This window comes from Equus asinus, chromosome 8 (genome assembly GCF_041296235.1).
Source record: "Equus asinus isolate D_3611 breed Donkey chromosome 8, EquAss-T2T_v2, whole genome shotgun sequence".
Taxonomy (NCBI): domain Eukaryota; kingdom Metazoa; phylum Chordata; class Mammalia; order Perissodactyla; family Equidae; genus Equus; species Equus asinus.
Genome location: NC_091797.1, coordinates 82,941,119 through 82,963,081, shown reverse-complemented (window position 1 = coordinate 82,963,081; position 21,963 = coordinate 82,941,119). Strand labels below are relative to the sequence as shown.

Sequence of the window (21,963 nt, the reverse complement as noted above, 5' to 3'; positions counted from 1 at the left end):
CCTGACATTTCAGCATGTGAGATTTTTTTTTTTTTTTTAAAGGATGGTCGATCTTTGCTGATTATTTTTCGGGCTCTTCTGCTGTTACGTCCCTTGGCCTCATTCTGTGGACTTGAATGTTGTTTGTCATCGTCTCTCCGGTAAATATTTGTGTGATGAGTCAACAAGTTAAGGCGTGATTAGGAACCTGGGCTGTAGGTCAGACACACAGACCTATATTTGAATCCTGACTCTGCCACTAACTATGTGACCGCTTCTGAGCCCCAATTTCTTCCTCTGTAGAAAGGGGAAAATAATATCTGCCTCACTAGATTGTTTAAAAAAAACAGCTCCATGAGAGAAATAAGGCAAAATGCTCAGCCATACCTGGCCCATTATGGGAGCTTAATAAATGAAAACTAGTACTGTTACTAGCCTTATGAATTAATTTTGGGGTGCTCCTCCATCCGGGAAACCAGGATGCTTCTGCATGTCTTACCTCTTTCCCTCCTCCTTTGGTTTAATATACTTCCTCCGGAATGATCATCAGCTGTCTTGTTGGCCTTCTGAATAGAGAGATTAATGAACTAATAGGAAATTATGCTCCGAAAGCAATTTGCATTTGTCTAAATTGAGGCGTTTTCATCTAATAGGTTCCTGAGCGCGGAATGGAGTTTAGTTCTAAGTGGTCGCATGTCAGCACAATCCACGTATTGTCTGATGACTGTGGATTCCGCTGGCCGAAGTTTGTTTCTGCAGGAAGGTGCGGATGGATATCCTAGGCCTTGATCATGTGTCCTCTGAGGTCTTCCTCCTTCTCAGGGTCCTTCCGCAGGTTTCGGCAGACCTGACGGCTGGTTCCTTGGAAACCTGTCCACTCGTGTCTGCGCTTCTTGCGGGAAAATGCACAACAGTGATTTGGGTGGCTGTGCTCTAGAAAATGAGTCTGAACCAAGATGCTTTTTTTTTTTTTTCTGCACGGGCTGGCGTGTGGAAGGGAGATGGGCATCTTCTGAAACCACCAGCAGAGAAGTAGCATTTTCACTGCCTGTCTCTTACGCGTGTCTTAGGCACTCCATGCTCCTCTTACAGACCTGGCGTCTGGCTAGGTCAGCAGCTCCGGCTGTGCGTCTGCCATATGAGGGATTCTGTGCCCCCATTCAGGGTACGAGGGTGAAAAAAGACAGGGGTGCTGCTCTCTCCGTTTGAGCACAGTCACTGCCAGCTCTCAAGGCGTCCCCTGGAACACAGTGGGAGCTTAAAATGACAGCTTCTGAGCTACTCCCAAGACTTCCTGGCCCAGACTCTGGAGACAGGGCCTAGAAATCTGCATTTTTAATAAGCCTCCCAGATCACTCATATTTGCACTGAAGTTTGAGTGAGGAACGTGCATCTAAGGGTGGTTAACGAGGTAGATTACTACCACAGGGGCGGTGCCTGGGGCTACACCTGTAGGGGGAGGCATCTTGCACATCGTGGGAGGCTGTCTCAAAGGACTTGGGGGTCTTGTGGGAAGCGTAGGAGTCAGCCAGGTGAAGCAGGGGTGGGATGTCTGGGCAGAGGAAACAGCCTGGGCAAAGGCTTCGATCAGGACTTAAAAGAGCCTGAGCATATTTTGCAATTGTTTGTACCAGATAGGGCCTGGGAGAGAGGACTCTGCTTTGCAGCTGCTCTGCTGGAACCCGGCCGGCTGCTGTGACTCACACTGCTGCGTCCTGAGGCTCCAGGCCTGGGTGGGGGGCCGCTCACCACCCAGCCAGCCCCTCTCCAGGGAAAGCAGTCTCGGACACTGGAGCTCTCCTCGTGCCGGGGTGGCTCCTGTGCCAAGACAAGGCCTGGAGTTCTGATGTTCCCTGAGTCGCCTGCTCTTAGGGCCTGAGATGGGAAAGATGTGGATATCAGAATACCTTGCAGATGCTTAAGACTCCTTTTTCTCTAGGACCAAGGAATACTCGCTGCGCTGCTTTAAAGGTGGGATGATCAAATTAGCGGCCGTGGGGCACAGCTTTCCCTCCAGACGTGTGCCTTGATGTCCTGCTCACGCTCCCAGTGGCCTCATTTAGCAGCTGCCGCAGGTGCTGCTGCTAATGGCTCATCCCGGAGACCCTGTCTGCAGGCTTCCTTTGGGTGATTGCAGCTGCCTTCCCCCAAGGTGCCTGGGAGCGAGCGTCTGCATCCCCTAGGTGGGTCTGTGCCAGGAGCTCCCTGGTGCAGGCCTGCAAAGGCCCAGCCTGCTTGCTTCGAGGCAGACAGCCTTTATGGTGCACGTCACACGCCAGAGCCCCCGTGGGATCAGGCTGAGACCAGAGTCCCCTGAAACCACATCCTCCCTTGGCTTCTCCCCCGTTTCCTATCCCGCTTCCCCCTCCAGTGGATAACTGTCTTCTGGAGAACTCCCTCCGTAAATCACTTGTGAGAATACCCATCTCAGGATCTGCTTCTAGAGAACCCAACCGAGGACAGTAAAGCAACAGCAGGCTCCAGGTTCTGGAGCCAGAGAGAGCTGGGTTCCAGTCCTGGCTCTGCCACTTCCGAGCTGTGTGACTCTGGGAAGATTTCTAAACCTCTCTGATGTCGAATGAGGCTAATACATTCATTCAATGTGATAAGACGTGTGTGCCCCAGTCACATTCATGACTTGGGGATTCCTTCAAATCAGGAATCTTGAAATAAGTTGTTCAGCATGTACTTAGCTGCAGACACTGATTTTTCTATTAATACAAAGAATGAAAAGAAACATAGTCACCCAACACCTCCCTGGGTTGAAGCAAGGTTAAAGTTCTGGAAAATTTAGCACATTTCCTACTTTTCTTTAGTTCTTTTCTTAAACTTTTTAGACTTCTTGGGAGACATGTTAAAAGATGTGTATCAGGATGTCACAGCCTGGCACTGTGGACATTTGGGGCCGAATCATTCTTTGTGGTGGGGGCTGTCCTGTGCTTTGTAGGATTTTTAGTGGCATTGCTGGCCTCCACCCACTAGACGCCAGTAGCCATCTCTCCACTCCACCCTCAGCTGTGACAACCAAAAATGTCTTCAGACATTGCCAGATGTTCCCTGAGGGGACAAAATGGCCCCTGGTGTACAATCCTGGTTTACATCATAAAGCTCTTTCCTGAGCAGTGGGACCGTGGTATGACTTCTTCAGTTTTAGAGTCCTGTTACTGAAATATTCAATAGAGCCGTCAAATGTCTTGGTTTGCCTGGGACTTTCCTGGGTTTAGCACTGAGAGTCCCATGTCCCAGGTGACCCAGGTTGGTCAGGGCAGGTCTATACTAGCTAGAAACACTTCACTTGTTCCAGTGAAGGTCACTGCCCACTTCTGTAGGAATGAGACCCATCCTCGTTTCCCCAGAAAGATAAAAAATAATGTTTGCAAACGTGAGCTAACCAGCACAAGATTTCCAGTTTACTCCAGTGGTGTTTTAAGGCCCTTTATACAAGTCCCCTCTCCTCTTGCCTGCTGTAGCCTGGCTCGATGCGCTTGTGTTTATTTCGTCTCGTGAAAGCCATCCCTTTATTGATTTCCATTTAAATGAGCCATGCCCTCCTTGATCCAGTTTTGCTCTATTCCTGGATCTTTTCACTCAGATTTCCTGCACTGTTTGCTCACCTTCTTGCCCTGCACGTCCTCCTCCCCTATGTTCTTGCATCAAAATACAGTGCTTCATCTGAAAACTCCCTGGGTTTGCAAGGCTCCAGCCACAGGTGATGAGGAGAGAAAAGTGTGAAATAAGCCACGGTTGGTTGGAGCCACCGGGCGCACTCATTTCCCAGCCCTTGAAAAGCTGGGGAAGTGATGAGCACTGATGTCGCAGCTGCTGCGAAGTTCCTGGAAGCTTCAGGAACTCGTACCACAGGCAGGATATTGGCAGGATATAATTATGAGCATGCATTTCGGAGATCACCAGCTTGAAGCCTGAACTTACTTTCCCATTAATAGAAACACTTCAGTTTTTGCAATAATCATAATGGGAATTAATGGTCCTTTATATACATTTTTACCTATTATAAGCAAAAATTAGGGTCTAATTACAGTTGTACATGAGGGATGATTATGATTCTACTAGAGGCTGAGGTGGGGGTTGGACGTGGTGATGATGAGGATGATGATGATGGTGATATCGTGTATTGAGGGCTGACTAGTGCCAGACGTTTTGCTAAACTCCTTCCATGCATGAACTCATTTAATCCTTGCCACACCCGTGGAAGGTCGGGTCTACTGTTATCCCCATGTTACAGATGAGGAAACAGAGGCCTTCAGGAGCCAAGAACTGGCCCAAAGTCTCATGGTGGGTGGATCTGCTCCTCAAACCCACCGATCCCTCTGATTCAAGATCCCAGACTCTTGACCACCATAGGTGGGCAAAGGGCCGGGCGCACAGTAGGCCAGCAATGAATGCTAGGTCCTCCTGTGCTTCTCCTTGACTGAAACAAGCAGAACAGAAGGTGAGAATCTGATCTCACCCTGACCCTGGACCAGAACGATTAGTCTTTTCCTGACCCCTCTTCCGCCTGCTCCCCCTCACGTCATCCCTTTCTTGAATTGAAAGGTGATAAATGAGTCTTTGTGTTCTGATGAACACCTCCAGGTCCCGGGAGCCAACAGGACTCTGTGGTCACCCTCTTGTCTCTCAGGGACGTAGGGGCAGGGCATCTCCAACAGGTAATAAATTTCCGGCTTCCCTACGGAACCCTCGTATGGAGAGAACAGTGCCAGTTTTCCAGGGTATTTTTCATCATGTTGCTGGAGCCTGTGGTCTGAGTTCTATGTTAATACTCCCCACCACCCTTGCTCATTCCTGTTGCTGGGTTTTTCTTTCTGACCCAGTTGTAGGTTCCAGAGCTCAACCCCACTGAGTGGTCAGCAGTGAGGGGAGGGCCGTTTGATGTCGTCACGGAGAGTGTATGCAGTCGTTTCTAGAAGCATTGGCTCAATTGGAAGACCACAGGGGAACGAAAAATGAGACAGAACTGCTCAGTTGGGGTATTCAAGGAAACAAGCCCCACTGTAAGAGGAGTAACGTTCTAGTTTAGTGATTCAGCAAGAAGCCTTGAGGAGTGCTCAGTGAGGTGGCCTGGGAGAAGGACAGCAGAGACGGGGAATAGGACCCCTGAGAGCAAGGGAGATTTGCTGCCCTTTCCTTCTAAGTGTCTACTGCCCAAGGGGGTCTTTCCAAAATGCTTGTCTAGCCTTCACCTCCCCGTTTCAAATCCTCCTTGCTCTCAGGATAAAATCCAGTCTCATGATGAGACCCTACACTGCCCCTTGCTTACCCCCCCTTTCTCCACTCTCACCACTTCCCTCCTCACACCCAGAGCTTCACGGAGCCGTCGACCCCTGCAGCAGCCCGTGTGCCCACTCCCTGTCCCGTCTTTGCACCTGTCGCCTCGGCCTGGATCTCTCTTGCGCACCTCTGCTAGCACCCATTTCTCGTTCAGGCTCAGTTCAGTCACACTTCCTCCAGGACGCCGTCCCTGACTCCCCTCAGATCCACCGTGCCCCACCCTGTCATTTCACATAACACACTGCGTCGCATTTGTCTACCTACTGCCTGTCTCTCTGACCAGACTTTAAACGCCAAGGGCAGGGCTGTGTCTGGGTTGTTCGCTGTTTCTAGCTCTGGGGCCAGCACAGTGCTGGGCTGCACAGCAAGAGCTCAGTAGGTGTGTGTTGGTGGAATAGATCTCAGAAAGGGCCCCTGGAGGGACAATGGTTCTTGCCAACCCTGGGCCCCGAGAACCTGGTTCCAGTCCAGATGGGGTCCTTTCTCCCAGGCACTTTGGCGGCGGTGGGACGAGTGGAAAGATGTTCGTGCTTGAAATGCTAAGAGGTGGTTTACATACCTAGGCAGTAAACTCCTTACTAGATGGTTGTCAGAAAGATGATTAAAGAGTGAGTTCTTGCCCTATTCTATTGCACACCCCCAGTGCCTCTCACAGACCCTGGCAATAATTTTTTTTTTTTTTTGAGGAAGATTAACCCTGAGCTAACATCCGCTGCCAATCCTCCTCTTTTTGCTGAGGAAGACTGGCCCTGAGCTAACATCCGTGCCTATCTTCCTCTACTTTATATGTGGGACACCTACCACAGCATGGCGTGCCAAACGGTGCCAGGTCCACACCCGGGATCCGAACTGATGAACCCTGGGCCGCCGAAGTGGAACATGTGCACTTAACTGCTGTGCCACCGGGCCATCCCTGGCAATAAAGTTTTTTTGTGTGCATGAATGAACGAATGATTCTGACTCTGCCCTTTCTTATCTGGATGGTTGCCTGCTCACTGAGCCTCCATCTTCTTGACTTTGAAATGGGCGTAACGGATCCGCCTCCCCGGCGTTGGTGTTCAGAGTAAACGGGTTCTGCCAGAGCGCCTGGCCCAGAGCTGGCGCTTGTTTACAGTTTCTGAGTTGAGTGTTAGGGGCCTGGTTATTCCAGCATCCCGTTGGTCCTCTGGAAGGAAAGGGTGTGGCCTGCTCAGGTGGACTGCCAGGTGAGCTGGAGTGGAACAAGAGACAGTAGGGGCAGTCAGAGATTTGGGCTGCTCCGAGAGAACTTTCCATAAATTGGTTGGATCCCCCAATGGACCATTTGAAACAGATGTGACCCTCCCACCAGCAGGAGTCTTGCTCATTCCTCCTCCGGGAATGTCCCAGCCCCACGACAGTCTCTGGGCTCTGTCTGCTCCACAGGGCTGCTGGTGGGGGGTGTGACAAACCCATTAAGGAAACAGCAGAGCTGCTCATAAAAGGGGCCATTTGTACTGTGCAGTTCCTGGGCAAGATCCGTGGAAGTCCAGTCTGCGTCTGGTCCAATCCCTGTGCCCCACCCCCACATTGGGAATGCAGAGGGAATGCAGAGAGGGACATGTTCGCATTTCACAAACTGCGAGGGATACAATTGATAAGAAGGAGAAATCCTTTTTCAAAAAAAAGTTGGTAGAGACTTTTAATTCCCTACAGCAGGAGCCTTTGACAGGTTTCTCTTCTGCCGGTCATCCCTTCTGTCCCCTCTCTTTCCTCCTCTCTCCCTCCCTCTTTCCAATATTCACTCAGCATGTGTTATGCACCAGCCACGAGGCCAGGCACTGAAAGGGGGTAGGACTGGGAGCTTCAAAGATGAGGAAGACCCAGATCCTGCCCTCGAGATAAATTCACAAATTTCATTTTCAGACGGAGAGGATGTCTCATTTAGCCAGCAGCTCCTTTGGGGAATAAGATGTTCCACTCAAGCAACTTTTCTCGAGAACTGAAGCTTATCCTATTAGCCTTGGAAGTTAAAAGAAAATTAACCCTTTTCAGTGAAAGTTTTACATCACTCCTTTGCAAGTTTCCAGGCTGCACGAGGCTCGCTCGGCATTCCCTGTGCACACTCGAGTGTGTTTTCGTCCTGCCTGCGGAAACACTGACCTAAATCACGGTGCTCCTCTGGCCCACATCTGGTGCGGAGGTTTGTCTGGGGCCGTCATCTGTGTCCCCCTGCCCCCCCCGCCCCTTCCCTTCCTCCTTGTGGAACGGAGCCCCTGCAGAACCAAACTCATTAAGGACTGTGGGCTCAAGAGATGCACAAGGGACAAGGAGCAGAGGGCTCGGTTTTGGTGCGAGGCCACGTTGGTGTTGCAAACCTCCTGTGATAATCATGGTGTCTCACTTGGGCTCCCCTTTCTCTACAGACCTCAAGATTTGAGGGCAAGTGGTTTATTTGAGAGGTGACCCCAGGCTGCACCAGCCGGGAGTGCGGGAAGGAGACAGGGAAGGAAGGCAGCCAGCAGGGGTGCCTCGAAGAGCAGGCTACGGCCGTGGGCAACTGGGGTCCAGCCCCACGTCCGCACACCTCTGGCTTGTCCACCCAAGGGAGGGGAGGCTGGGGTCCTAATCAACCAGCTCCCACCCGAGCTCCGGGCTCCAGGCATTCCAGCCAGCCCACATTTCCAGCCAGAGAAAGTCCTCCAGCAGAGGGTCTTGGAGCAAAAAGCTGCTGCTCAAACTATCAGTAGTAATGATAATTACCATCATAAAAACAGTAGTGCCCGCTGCTTCAAGTATTTGTCCTAGGCCCCTTACCTGCGTCGAATCGTTAGTCCTCACTGCAACCCTGTGAGGCAGATGCTGTGATTGTCCCCACTTTACAGATGAGGAAACTGAGGCTCAGAGTAGATCAGCGACTTGCCCAGGTGGTCACAGCCAGGAAGTGGTGGTGTCAAGCTTTGAACCCAGATTTGTTCTGTATGTTACCTTGACCCCATTCCCGTTTTTGGGGGGTGAGGGAAACACTGTGCTCTGGAGAATTTAGCCCCTGGACATCTCTCATATGGGAAATGGAATGTCCTTCGTGTCCAGTGGTTTTCCTGCTGTGGCGTGCACTTGCTAACATTCATGTCCCCAGCACTCACCCACTCAGGACCTGGAGGTGCCCCTGCTTCGTGGTGCTGCCCACGATGGCATCGGGCTTCTTCACAGCCCATGCCAACCTTCCAGCTGGGCTCATTCAAGAAGACTCATAGGTGGGGGTGGCAGAAAAGAGCAGTTTCTGGAAGCTTCCAGCATGGAGTTGACCTATTTCAAACAGGAATAAGTGCAGAAACTTCTTGGTTCCACTCTTGTTTGGCATCAGCAGATTCCCCAACTCAGGGCTCCCCAAACATCCATATGACCCTGTCATAGTTGTCAAAAACCTCTGGTGCCTTCCCACCGGAATCCTTGCCGGGGCCGCAGGGGCCCCTGCCTGCCTCGCCCGCCTCCCCCGCCTCGTGTCTTCATTGCTCTTGTTCTCTTCACTTTAGCCTCATTGACCTTTAACCTCTGACCCCTGAGCCCACCAAGCTTGTTCTTGCCCCCAAAGCTTTGCACTGCTGGAAGCCCTTCCTATCCTGCTCCCATCGCTCTCCATCCCATTTCCCTGTATTACTTTTTTCGTGATCTTACCACACCTGCAATTACCCAATATTTGTTTACATATGTGTGACCCCTTCATCTGCCCCGTCCGAGGGGTGTCCCCAGGACCTGGGGTGTAGTAGGCCCGGGAAAGTGCTTATAGAATAAAAGACTAGTTTCACATTCAGCAGAGCATCGCATCAGGGTCTGGATGCAACACTTGGTCATCTCCTTGGCGCTGGGATCTTCCCTGTAGCTCAGAGAGTCTGGGGCCTTAGAGAAGAATAAGACAAAGCCAATTTGCAGTACGTGGAACTTTTATTACCCCTGTGACGTCAGGCAACTGTAGAGGGAAGAGCCAGGTGACATCTTAGACTTGTCTCACAGAAGGACATTTTGACTCCACTCGTTCTGTACCCCGGGAACCTTCCTTTATTCACCCCCAACCCCAAGATGGAAAGCAGGAAGAATGGAGGTTTTGGAGGCATCCAGCATAGTGGTTAGAGCTGGACTCAAGACCGCTGTCTCTCGCTGGCTGTTTGACCTTGGGCAAGTCATCTAAAATTGCTGAGCCTCAGTTTCTCATTCTATAAAATGGGGATAACAGTAGTTCCCACTTTTGCGGGTTGTCACGAGGATTAACTAAATTGTATAAAGGACTGAGTGCATCGTCCGGTACATCATAAACACCACGTAAGCATTAGCTCTTGGTTTTTTTCAGAGTCGAACAGTCTTTATGACCTTCATGACTAGTGGTACCTCCTAATGGTGTTCAACCATCTTAAACTTTCGGATGCCAAGAGCTGCCACCTCTCTTTGAAGATTCCAAATTGTCGAAGCCAACTTTTCGCAATCTCACTCAGTGCGCTCCCCAGCCTGTCATGATTTTGTCCTATGTATGTAGCAGCTCTGCATGTATTTATTTACTATTTATGGCCTTTTTAACTTAAATACATTTATTTGAAGATGAAAGTGTATCATTATCATGAATAGAAAATCAGCATCACTTGCCATTCATATAAGGCAACCAGAAAAAAATAGAAATCCAATGGAAAAATAAATTTATTAAATTCTCTGCGGATACTGTTGCCTGTCTAAATCGGGAACTGGGGTTAGCACGTGGCAGACAGGCTATAAAGACCTGTGAGCACAAGAAACTCTCTCCGTGGTGCAACCAGAGTGAAGGAGACTTGGAGATGGACTAACACTCTCTCGATGTGGTTTGGAATTTTTTTGTGCTGCCCACGCCCCTCCTCGCTTCCCCTATGCCCTCCCAGCGGCCCCAGGTCTAACTTTTCCATATCAGAGAGGAATTCAGGGCCCTATTAGGGCCATAAAAGACTGAACACAAGCAAAATTGGGGAAACGTGCATAGACATTCCAAAAACATCAAGTAGGCCTGTGATTCTCACCCCTGAGCACCATCAGACTCACCTGGAGGGCTTGTTGCAACAGATTACTGCGTCTCAGCTCGAGTCTCTAATTATCCCGATCTGGGTTGGGGCCCCAGAAGCGGCATTTCTGAAAGGTTCCTGGATGGTGCTGATGCTGCTGGTGTGGGGACTCCACTTTGAGAACCACGGAGCTAGACCAGTTGGGGGAGTGAGTGCGGAGTCTTTGTCCGGGCATTCAAACCATTCTGTTAAAGAGAACTCGCAAATCCCTGGAGGGGAAGAGGGTGGAGGGCAAATCTAAAGTTCCCATCTCTCTGGATAGAGTCTTTTAATACTAAACTTCCAAGCAGCCCGAGGGCAGCCTTCCGGCAAAGATGTTGGCTGTTGGAAGTTAGGCTGCTGATGTGAGGGAATCCAAGGGGATATGAGTGGAACACCGATAGCATCACACAGTGTGTTTCCGTCCTATAGACATAAAACTAAAAGAAAAGGACAAAGCCAGGTCATAGTAACTTGGGATTTTTATGACCCTTTTGAAGTCTGGCAATAGGCTAGGGAAGAGCAAGGTGACATCTTAGACTTGTCTCAAAGGAAGACATTTTGATGCTAAACTTTTTTTTTTTAAAGATTGGCACCTGAGCTAACAACTTTTGCCAATCTTTTTTTTTTTTTCTGCTTTATCTTCCCAAACCCCCGTACATAGTTGTATATCTTAGTTGCAGGTCCTTCCAGTTGTGGGATGTGGGACGCCGCCTCAGTGTGGCCTGACGAGCGGTGCCGTGTCCGCGCCCGATCCGGACCCTGAGCCGCCACAGCGGAGCGCGCGTACTTAACCACTTGGCCACAGAGCCCACCCCTGATGCTAAACTCTTAAACTTCATGCCTCTAAAGCTTAACACCTGTTATTAATCTCATCCTAATTGGAAGCCTTGTTTGGCTGTCTCCTGTAGCTTGAGCCTTTAAGAAAAATGAGCCCACCTTTGGCACCACTGATCCAGGTTTTCTGCCAGGACAAGTCAGTTAATCTCAGTTTTTCCATCTGTAAAACGGGAATGATAGTAAAACTCATTTCATAGGGTTGTTATAAAGATCCAATGACGTGGTCTATGTAAAATGTTTAGTACAGTGGCTGGCAAATGAGTCTTCAAGTAAATGGTAGATGATTATTAGGATTGTATGATGATGATGCTAAATACAGATTGATAGGGGAAAATAGCTTTCAAAGCATGAAGCCCAGGTGGGCCCTGTTGGTGTAATAGTTGCTACCCACTCTTGAACCAACCAGGGCTGACCTGTGAGAGTGGGATGGCAGCAAACTCTCTCTAGAGTTAATTTCCTGGGTGCCAAGGATATGCCTTTGCTGTAAGTGCCCCACCTCATCTCCCATCTTGGCATCCATAGTACTCAGAGCTTTCTGAACCATTGGGGCATTCTGATCCATCCATCCGTCATCCATCCACTCATGTATCCATTCATCCTCTCATCCATCCATCCATCCACCTACCCATTCATCCATCCATCCACCCACCCACCCACCCATCCAGCTATTCGTCCACCTACCCATCCACGTATCCATCCAACTCCCGTCCATCCATCCATCCACCTTTCCATCCATCCATCCATCCATCCACCCATCCACCCAGCCACCCATCCATCCTTCTCTTTCTTTCTTTGTCTCAGGTTAAAGTGCCACAACAAATGCACCAAAGAAGCCCCACCCTGTCACCTCCTGATCATCCATAGAGGAGGTAAGTATTTAACACTTGCTGCCCTAGGAGTAGAGGTGGGGTGGGGATTCCTGCCAGCCATCTGAGATAGCTGTCCCACCCCGGCCGATTCTGGATGCCCCCTTGATTTCCTGATACTTGCCTATCTCATTTCTTTCCTTCTGATGCCTTCTTCCTGACATCTGTCTCCTTAATCCATCCTCCACGCCTGTGCTCCCTATTCCTTTCCCCGTTACTAGTCTCTCTGATCCTTTAGCCCCCAGATTCATCTCTCCCTCCTTAAGTCTTTCTCTCTCATTCTTGTCCTCTCTCCTAATTTCCATGCTTCTCTCTTTCCCCCAATCCCTTTCCCTTTCCTTTCCCCTTAAGACGAGTGCTGGCTGAGTGTTTTTCCATTATATGCTCTTCAGGCTCAGTCAAGTGGCCCTGCGGAAGTGGGCAGGGGCGGGGGTTCGGGGGGTCTGGCTTGGGCCAGTTGGTTTCAGCCCTCTGTGTTCTATCCCCTGGGGCCCTGGGAGTGTCTGGGCCAAGCTACCCAGGCAGGGAGGTAGCAGCTACCCTTGGGAGAGCCCCTACCAGTCTTCTCTGCAAAAGCAAGATCAGTTGAGTAGGAAGGCAAGACTAGAAGAAAAGGCTTTTCCTTGCCTGCCAAGGACTCAATAGGAGGCACTTCCTTGGGAGGCCTTACAGTCTGGCTTTCAAAATAGTTCCGTTGATTCTTTTCCTATGGGGTAGTTATTCCCAGACTCCATTATCTACATTCCAGTTCATTCGCTGGGGGACTCTCCAGGCCCATGCTGTTCAATCCTACTAGCCACATCTGACTATTTAAATTTAGATTCACTAAAATGAAATAAAAACAAAAATTTAATTACTCTGTGATACCAGCCACATTTCAAGGGCTCAGTAGACACACGTGGCTACCATATTGGATAGTGCAGGTGCAGAACACTTTCATCGTCATGGAAAGTTCTACTGGACATTGCTGGTCCAGACTCTTGCTATCCAAGTGTGGTCCATGGACCAGCAACACTGGAATCAGCTGGGCACCTGTTAGACATGCACAACTTCTGGCTCCTCTCCAGACCTACTGGATCAGAATCTGCATTTTTAACAGCATCTGCCGGCGATTCCTCTGTACTTTAAAGTTGAGAAGCATTGCTCTAGAGTAGAAGTTGTGAACTAAATGCCTCCTAAGGCCAAGCAAGGACCTCAATGAGAGAAGCTGGCCAGAAGGGGACGTGCAAAGTGGAGGGAAAGTCCGGGCACCATCTAGAGAGAGCCACTCCCCAACAACGTGGACCCGAGCTGCAGCATTTCTCCTGTTTCAAAGAAAAGCCCGAATAGTTTTATGTGCCGTATACTTACTTTAAAATGTTAGCAACTTATTAAAATTTTTAAAATTCTTGCTGGCCACCTCCCCACCTCCCCCAACCTATAGTTCAGATGGAGGCTTAGAGCCCTGTTCGGGATACACAACTTGCTAGTCTGAGACTGAATTCCTCCTCGTCTTCCTACTCCGCCCCTCCCAGCCCTCCTGCCTTGGTCAGTGTAGGCTCAGGGGAGCTTGCCCTGTGTTCAAATGAACCCAAGGGAAGCTTAAAGAAGGAGGCAATTGCTGCCAAAAGTGTTGGGATGTGTTCCGAAGCCAACGGGCCATGGTTTTCCATGATCTTTGCATTCCTTACCTCCACGGGGAGAGGAAATTGTGAGGGAAAAGTCTTCAGCTCTTTTCTCTGGCCCCTTCCCACCCCACATCCTTAATTAAGAACCATCTGTTCCTTGAACAACTGTATACACTCAGTGAGACTATTTTAAACCTGAATTCTCACCACTCTTGAGCCCTGTCTTGGGTCAGCTTCGTTGGAAAAATTGCCTCCCACTGAATTCCTCTTGTAGGGGGTTCCCCTGGAGCCCACATCCCACAGGGAGAGCAGAGCTAGTCTGCTGGAAGGTGACACGCTCTCAGAGGCTGCCATCTGCAGACGGACTCCCTCCCACCCACCTTCACAGCCGTGCCCTCTTTGCTCAAAGGCAGCAGGTACCTGTACTTTCAAAGCAAACGGAACTTTCCAGAAGTCCACCAGCTTCTTGCTTTCCCTCCCTCCCCCTGTAGGTGGGAAGTTGAAAATATAGTTGGTTTCCATGGTGATGGCAGCTCAGGCTAAGCAGAGAAATTTAATCCCTGGGTCAGTCCAAAGCTTTGACTTTTCCACCAACACCCCCATCCCACCCCTGCAATAAAAAACAGCTAACAAGTAACACTACCAGGCATCAGATTGGAATCTGAGCTTCTCACTGTTGTCCCTCCCTGAGGTCCCTGTAAGTAGAAATAGCAGAGGTAACAGGAGAGGGGCTTGGATGTGGTTTGGATCAGGGAGCATTTATTTAGTGTCAACTGTGTGCCCAGCTTTTTGTGTGGCTGTTAGGATGATGCTGTGGGGGAGGCTGGAAGAGGTAAGCCTTCCTTTCAGGGGTCTGGGTGGCCTTGTTTAGGACAAATGTGTTTCGACCCGCAACAGGCTACTCAGGACTGAGAAATCCCACATGTAATGAAAGATGATCCCAACAGGAAAGTCAGATGGGGGCAGGCAGGGGTGGCTGTCCACTGATTGATGACAGACCCTGGAAAATCAGGAACTTCTTGTGTTTCAAAGGAGGGTCAATTCTGAAATGAACGCCACTGTGAAACAGTTATGGTATCGGGAAAAAAACCCTGATGGCTTCAGTTTTATTATTATAATTGTTAATTGTCAAAAGTCATATTTGAGGGGCCGGCCTGGTGGTGCAGTAGTTAAGGGCGCACGTTACACTTCCGTGGCCCGGGGTTCGCCGGTTTGGATCCCGGGTGCGGACATGGCACCACTTGGCACGCCATGCTCTGGTAGGCGTCCCACATATAAAGTAGAGGAAGATGGGCATGGATGTTAGCTCAGGGCCAGTCTTCCTCAGCAAAAAGAGGAGGATTGGCAGCAAGTAGCTCAGGGCTAATCTTCCTCAAAAAAAAAAATAAAGTAATATATTGAGAACACAAACATTTTAGAAACCATCAAGAACATCTAATCCCACTGTGGTGACATAATGACTATCATTTTTAGTGAATTCTCTTCTAGTCCCCTTGGGGGTGGGCCTTCCAGGCGGGATATGAGCTAGACTCTGCTGGCGTAACATACAAAGTGATACTTAAACTCCCAAATCGCTGTTTTTACCACTACGGATCCAGCAAGGTTAGTCCGGACAGAGTCCGTCCCATGTGACATCAACAACCCTCTGCGGAAGCCGCCCCGCTATTCGGACTTGCACATCAGTCAGACGCTCCCCAAAACCAACAAAATCAACAAGGTGAGGCTGGGACCCCCTGGGTCGGGGCATGTGGGGGCTGCTGCTGCCGGGGACAGGGCAGGAGGGAGGAAGGGGCTCGAGCAGGACTGTGTGGATTCATCTGGGAGCATTGCCCTCACCTCCCAGCCCGCCTGGGCTCTCCCTGTTCTGTGTGGCTTGTGTCTAGTAAAGCTTGGGGGGAATCCAGCCATCATTGGAGAGCAAATGTGCCAGAAGTCTGTCTAATGTAGAGAGAGGGCCGGTGGAATGAGAATGAATGAGTGTGTCAAGGAGGGCATGGTAGGGATAACGGGAGAGCCATGGGGGGTTCTTTAGTGGCCCAGATCCCACCACCTTTCCTTTGTGAGATGTTTCACCCTTTGCAGGATAAGCTTTGCAAATGGTTCTAGGCTTTCTGACACATCCGTTGAATCAAACTACCAGAGGACCAGAGTCTATTTCTGAGCTCCTGCTAGAGGCTGGGTACATGGATGCGTGTGGGGCCCTGGGCTCTGAGCCACAGCCAGTGTGGTTGGCTTCAGCTGGTCCTCAGACAGTGGTCAGCAATGAGCCTCTCTGTGCATCCTTTTTTTACAACATGGCATGGAAATTTCCAGCAGGATTTTCACATCCTTTGTGTGCTCTGTTGGTCAGACTGCCCCAAAGCTGTCCCAGGGACACTTTGCAGCCTCACGGTAGGAGGCAAAGGTTGACATGCCAACAGGTGATTTCTCAAGCCCCACAATGCTTGGATGCATTGTGTTGAAGGTGGATAAAGTGCAGATCAACCCAAGCATGTGGGAAGTCACCAACCTGTGTTCAGGACCCAGGTGAGCATCCTGATGGCCGTGTGACTTCCCACGGGCAAGGCGCAGACTCACTTCTTTGAGCAAGGCTGGAGGGCATTGCTGCCTCCCCAATTCATTCTCCACACAGCAGCCAGAGGGATTCTTAACGAATGTAATTTAAATCGCGTCCCCCTCTGCTTAAATACCATCCAGTGGCTTTCTATTGCCTTTAGAAGACAAACCCCTTGCTGCAGCCCGCATAATTTGGTCCCTCCCTCCCTCCCTGACCTCTCTTCGCATGCCTCCCGACGAAAGCCCATATGTTCTTTCTCTCTCACGCTTCCCCCACCGTTTTTACTACCACATCTCAGTCATTCACCATCTGGCTCCTTGTGGCAGCATCTCAGCAGTTGAGAGCTTGGCCTCTCAAGTCAGGCAAACCTGGCAGCCAGCCTTGGCTTCCTTCCTTTCCTAGTGTGAGACTCTGGGCAAGTGACTTAATCTCTCTGAGCCTCGGTTTTCCTGTGTGTGAAATGGGTGTGTTCCAGTTAGCCACTGCTGCACAAACCAGCCGTTCAAACTTCGTGGTGCCCAACCATCACCCTTGAATTATCTCCTGGCGTCTGTGGGTCAGGAATTAGGAAGGGGTACAGTGGGGATGGGTTGTGTCTGCTCCGTGATATCCAGGGATTCAACTGGGAAAACTCACACAGCTGGGGGTGGAATCTTCTAGAACAAGGATTAGCAAACTATGGCTTAAGGCCAAATTCAGTCCACCACCTGTTTTTATGAATAAAATTATATCAGAACAAGCCACGTGCATGTTGTCTATGGCTGCTTTCATGCTACAGCAGCGTAGTTGAGTAGTTATAACAGTGACCACTTGGCTCACAAAGCCTAAAATATTTGCTATCTAGCCATTTCAAGAAAAGTTTGCCAACCCCTGATCTAGCGGCTCCTTCACTCACAGGTCTGGTGCCTGGGCTGGGACGCGTCAAAGGCTGGGCGAGCAGAGACTCAGTGGGAGTGTCGACATGTGGACTTGCCCTGTGGCTTGGGCTTCCTCACAATATGGCTGCTTCAGTGTAGCTGGGCTTTGTACATGGCAGCTCAGGGCTTGAAGAGCAACTGTCTTAGCAAACAAAGTGGAAGCTGCGTGTTTTATAACATTAGGTTGCAAACGCCCATCCATTGTCTTGGCTTGTCGCTAGCCAAGCATTGGCAGTGTCAGTTTTCTATACTCTACTGATGGAAGCAGTCATGAGCCTACTCAGATTCAAGAGGAGGAGGTGTGGACCCCACCTATCAATGGGAAGAGTGTGAGGAATTTGTGGCCATGTTTTAAAATATCCATGGTGGGTAATAAGAGCACCACCTCAGAGCTGTGGTGATGAAATAACCAACACGAGAGCACTTAAGGTAGTTCCTGGCACATGGTAAGTGTCCAGGAAACTCTAGCTACTATTATCAGCTTAAATCTTGGGTTTCCAATCAAAATGTCAGGCTGGGTCCAGTTTTCTTTTGTTATTTGCAAAAGATATTGGTGTCTAGGAAAGGGGATCCCCGCCTCTGGGGGGGACTTGGGGACCTTGAAGGGTGAGGCTCCTGGGAAGTAACCGTGCATACCTATAATCCATCCCTCCCTTTGTGACGTCCTGAGGGGCGAGTTGCTCAGAGCCATCTCGAGATCTTTACAGGCACAACGAGCCTCTTGGTGTCAGATGGGACAGGAACACGGGTCAGATCGATCAGTGACTGTGACATTGTTCTGCTTGTCTAGCAGCAAGAGAATTTGATAAGAGAAATAAATTAACCTCTATTTAGAAAGTGGCTGTGACATGAAGGTGGACAGGATCTAACACAGAGCTGGGTTATTTTTTCCCCTTTCTCTTCTCACTGGCTTCACACAGATTCTTTTTGTCAGGCAATGATGTGGTTAGTGCAATAGATTTCAGAGCCAATTTGGTCTGAAGATTTCCTTTTCATTGCTCTCTGTCTCCTCTCCTGTTTAGCTCAGTCAGTGCAGGTTCACAGAAGCCCAGCTTTTCCACCCAGCAGAACGGTTAGGGTGTGCCTTTTGGAGTCAGAGGCCTGGGCTTGACACTCAGTTCCTTCACTTGCCATGTGACCAGAGCAAGATCTCTCTGCCTTGCTTTCCCCTCTGTAAAATGGGCAGTCTAATGGTAAATGCTATTGGGCTTGTGGAGAGGATTAGATACAGTGATACAGGTAAAGGATTTAGTGTATCATTGGTACTCAGGGCATCAAATAGCTTGATGAAGAAGGCAGAGAATGAGGAGGAGGACGAGGAACAAAAGGAGGAGTAGGAGGAAGAAAGAGGATGGAGGAGGAGGTAGAGGAGGGGAAAGAGGAAGAGAGAGGAAGAGAAAGAGGAATAGGAGGAAGAAAGAGGAAAGGGAAGAAAGAAGGAGAAGAAAGAGGAGTTGGAGGAGGATGGGGAGATGGAAGAGATGGAGGAGGAGGGGGAGGTGGAGGAGGATGAAGCAGCAGCAGGGGCAGCAGCATCTGCCAGCTCCTCAGGGGACCAGTCTGCAAGCCCTGTGCTTCCACATCAAGGCATCAAAAGTCCCATTGGCAATGGTCTCCGAGACTGAAGGTCTGCCTGCTGCAGTGAAGCTGTTTGAAGTGGCTGCATGCTGGCTTGCTCTTTCCAGTTGGTTGCAAGGAACAGAGACTCATTAGGCTAGCTCAGCAAAAGGAGTTATCTGTTGAAAGGATGGCCGTGGGGCAATAAGAGAAAGGGAAATCACAGTTTAGGAGCTGGGCCTCAGGAAACTAGACATGGAGGACAGTCTTACTCTCAGGCCAGCTCCTTGGACCCACAGCGAGACGGTGGATCATTGTTCTGGTCCTCCATCAGGCCTGTGACTCAGCTATTCTTTCTGGGTCTGCGCTGTTACCGTTGACTGGATCGTCATCCTCTGCTCCCATCTTTTCTCTACATCGCAGCTTCTGCCGCCGTGAAGTCCCTACTCCTCATAACCTCTCCGTCATTTGTTTTCTGGCCCGTTGTGGCTCCCCTGTTCCCTTTGAGCTTCATCTCCTCTCTGCCTTCCCTCCTGATGCTTTTCGCTGTTCCTCCTCTTGGCCCAGCTCATCTTTTCGTTCCATATCATAGGTCACTGACCAGCTGCCATTATGCCCTGACCTATGGTCCTGTGTTGGGAATGGGCTATGGAGGTCACCAGACAACTATGGCTGTTTACGACTGTCTCTTCACCAAAGTCTATGGGGTTGGAGGGTGGGGACAGTTTCCTTAGGAAAAGTCCATGGGAGAGGCAGTTACTGTCACCACCACGTCCAAATCCATGCACCACTGGGGGAAGGGGCACCCTGGAAGAAAGGGGCCCTGGGGGGTGAACATACTTCTGTTTGTTTCCTGGAGTCGGACGTGAGTTTCTTGTTCCTTGGCACAACCTTGTGTTTCTGCTTCTGGCCTGGGAGTTGGGACCTGGGCCACTCACTCTCTGTATGGCTCCAGCAAGTCAGTCCCCCTCTCTGAGTCTCAGTGTCCCCGAGAATGAAGGGGTGGACTGGATGGTCTCCGAAGGATGCTCCCACATCTGAGCTGCACTCAGAAAGAGGGATTATGCCTTTGGCCCTTCCCTGCATATTCTGGTTGAGTTTGAGTTTCCCTCTGATGGAACGCAACCTCCAGCTGCTGGTCCCACTGGGACTCAGATCTGGGTCTGATCTGAAGAAGGAGTTCCCCCTCCTACTGTAGCAACTCTGCCGGGAAACCGGGCACCACATACAGCTCTCTCTTGATGGTTCCGTTTATTCACATGAGCCCTGACCTACAGAGATGAGAAAGACCTAATTCCTGCCCTCAAGGAGGTGAAGAGAGCCCTTCCTCCACAAAGACAATTCCTCCTTCCCTCCCACCTTTCATCTCTCCTTCCTCCACTCCTTCTTTTCCATTTATTCATTCATTCACATAACATTTATCAGCCGCCTCTTATGTTTTCGTTTCTGTGCTAAGTTCTGCAGATTCCAAGATGAATAAGACACAGTCTAGTAGGAGGAGATAGACTTTCTTCCTCCCTCCCTCTCTCCTTATCTCCATTCCTCCAACCCTCCCTTCTTTCATTTCTTTCTTGCTTTTTCCCTTCACCTAGCACACATTTATTGGGGGACCACACTGTGCCTGGCACATTGCTGAGAATAGAGAGCTCTTAGCCTGGAGGACGAGACAGACAAGTAAGCAGAGAAGTGACCATGGAGAAGCAGCAACTGAAGCCGAGGCAGGGTGCAAGGCCAGCACCGGGAGTGAACAATGCACTTTACCCGGTGGCGTAGGAGGTCAGGGGAACCTCTCAGAGGAGAGATCTGAGCTGGGTTTAGAAGAAAGAACAGGCATCTTCTAGGCAGGCTAGGACAGGGCTGGACAGATTTCCAAGCAGAAATAACAGCATGTCCCAAGCCTTAAAGATATGACGTGGCCTGGTTTGTGTTGGGAACTGCGGGCCGTTTGATGTTACTAAGGCAGACGTTGTAGGGGTGGGGGTGGGGTGAGAGAGGAGTGGCTGATGTAAGCCCAGGTCTAGCCTGAATGTGGACTTCATGGACCAATGTTTTCTTTTAAACATGCACCATCATTTAAGCACGGTCCATGTGCCAGTTCCTTCCCGTGGGACAATAGTTTTTAGCACAAGCCTTTATAGTTTAACTGAGATAATGACCATCTTTTTACAGAGCGTCTAAGGAAACTTCTTGAAACTTGCCAGTCTGTGAGTAGAAGTTCAAAGAGGAGAGTCTTGGTAGGATGGATACATTCCTGACTTTCATTTCCCTTATCCCTCAAATGACGTAATCAGTCCCTAACTTCTACTTTAAAAACCTCATCTGGCCCATTGGGCTGAGTGAGACTTCTCTTCATGTCACAGCCCAACCACATAAATCTCAGCCCCACGTGTCACTGATATTCCTTACACTAACGTGTCCTCTGCCATGGAAATGTAATTACCATTAGATAAATCAGGGTAAAGTGAGAAGACTGGCTTCTCGATGCCTTTCTACTAAAATCGGGTCAAATTACCTCCAAGGTGGTCTTGGCTGGCGGGTGGCTGGAATGAACTGGATCGTGACCTTGGCTGGAATAATAGGGCTATGTCCAAATGCTCAGGTCTCCCCTGCCTTTCACTGGACTCAACCTTATTTCTCCTGCACTGGGTCAGAGATCGTATTGGTGGGACCCATTATTCCAGGAAAAATGCCATAGCCTGAGAATGCCAATTGTCCAAGGAGTGGGTGTACTTTTCTCTCTCTAACAATTACAGTGAAGTCTCCCCATTTCTCAGAGTCCCAGTTTCTCCCTCTGGAGGGAACACCCATCTTGCAGGTTTGCCATCAGGATTAAATAAACTAACAAATTAAAGACTTCCGCTTCCAGGAAGATGGAGTGGGTTACTGTTCTCTATTCCTCTCGCCTAAGTACAGCTAAAAACCCCGGACATTATATATGAAACAAACCGAGGAAGACTGAAAGATGGCAAGAAGAAGGCAGACTAGCTGGGGATCTCAGGACCCGAGGAATGGTGATGAGTTCCCTGAGATTCTTTTGGCCTCATATATCCCAGATGTGAAGCTGATGAACCTGGCAACCTGGAAGTGCCAAGGGGTGAAGACAAAAAGAACCCCAACAAAAGCCTGCTCTCTCTAGACAAAGACCAGGAAAGGGACAGCTTGGCAAGAAAACTTTTACACGATAACCACGCTACCACAGCCAAAGTCCACAGAAAAATCTGTTGCCCTACCTCTACCCTCACCAACAAAGGCCAAGCGGAGAGTCTCAACTTCCACCCTCACCAAACTGTCACCTGGCACCCCAATCCCCCTGCCAGTGTGGTCTCAGAAAGT

General features: G+C 49.9%; 1 protein-coding gene across 1 annotated transcript in view; it reads left to right on the top strand.

Moving 5' to 3' along the window:
• KSR2 (kinase suppressor of ras 2) overlaps positions 1-21,963 on the top strand; it is a 373,230-nt gene that overhangs the window by 284,247 nt on the left and 67,020 nt on the right. The window contains exons 8-10 of the mRNA XM_070516151.1: positions 11,928-11,999; positions 15,128-15,136; positions 15,178-15,316. Coding sequence (XP_070372252.1) covers positions 11,928-11,999; positions 15,128-15,136; positions 15,178-15,316 — 220 coding nt within the window. The remainder of the gene's footprint in view (positions 1-11,927; positions 12,000-15,127; positions 15,137-15,177; positions 15,317-21,963) is intronic.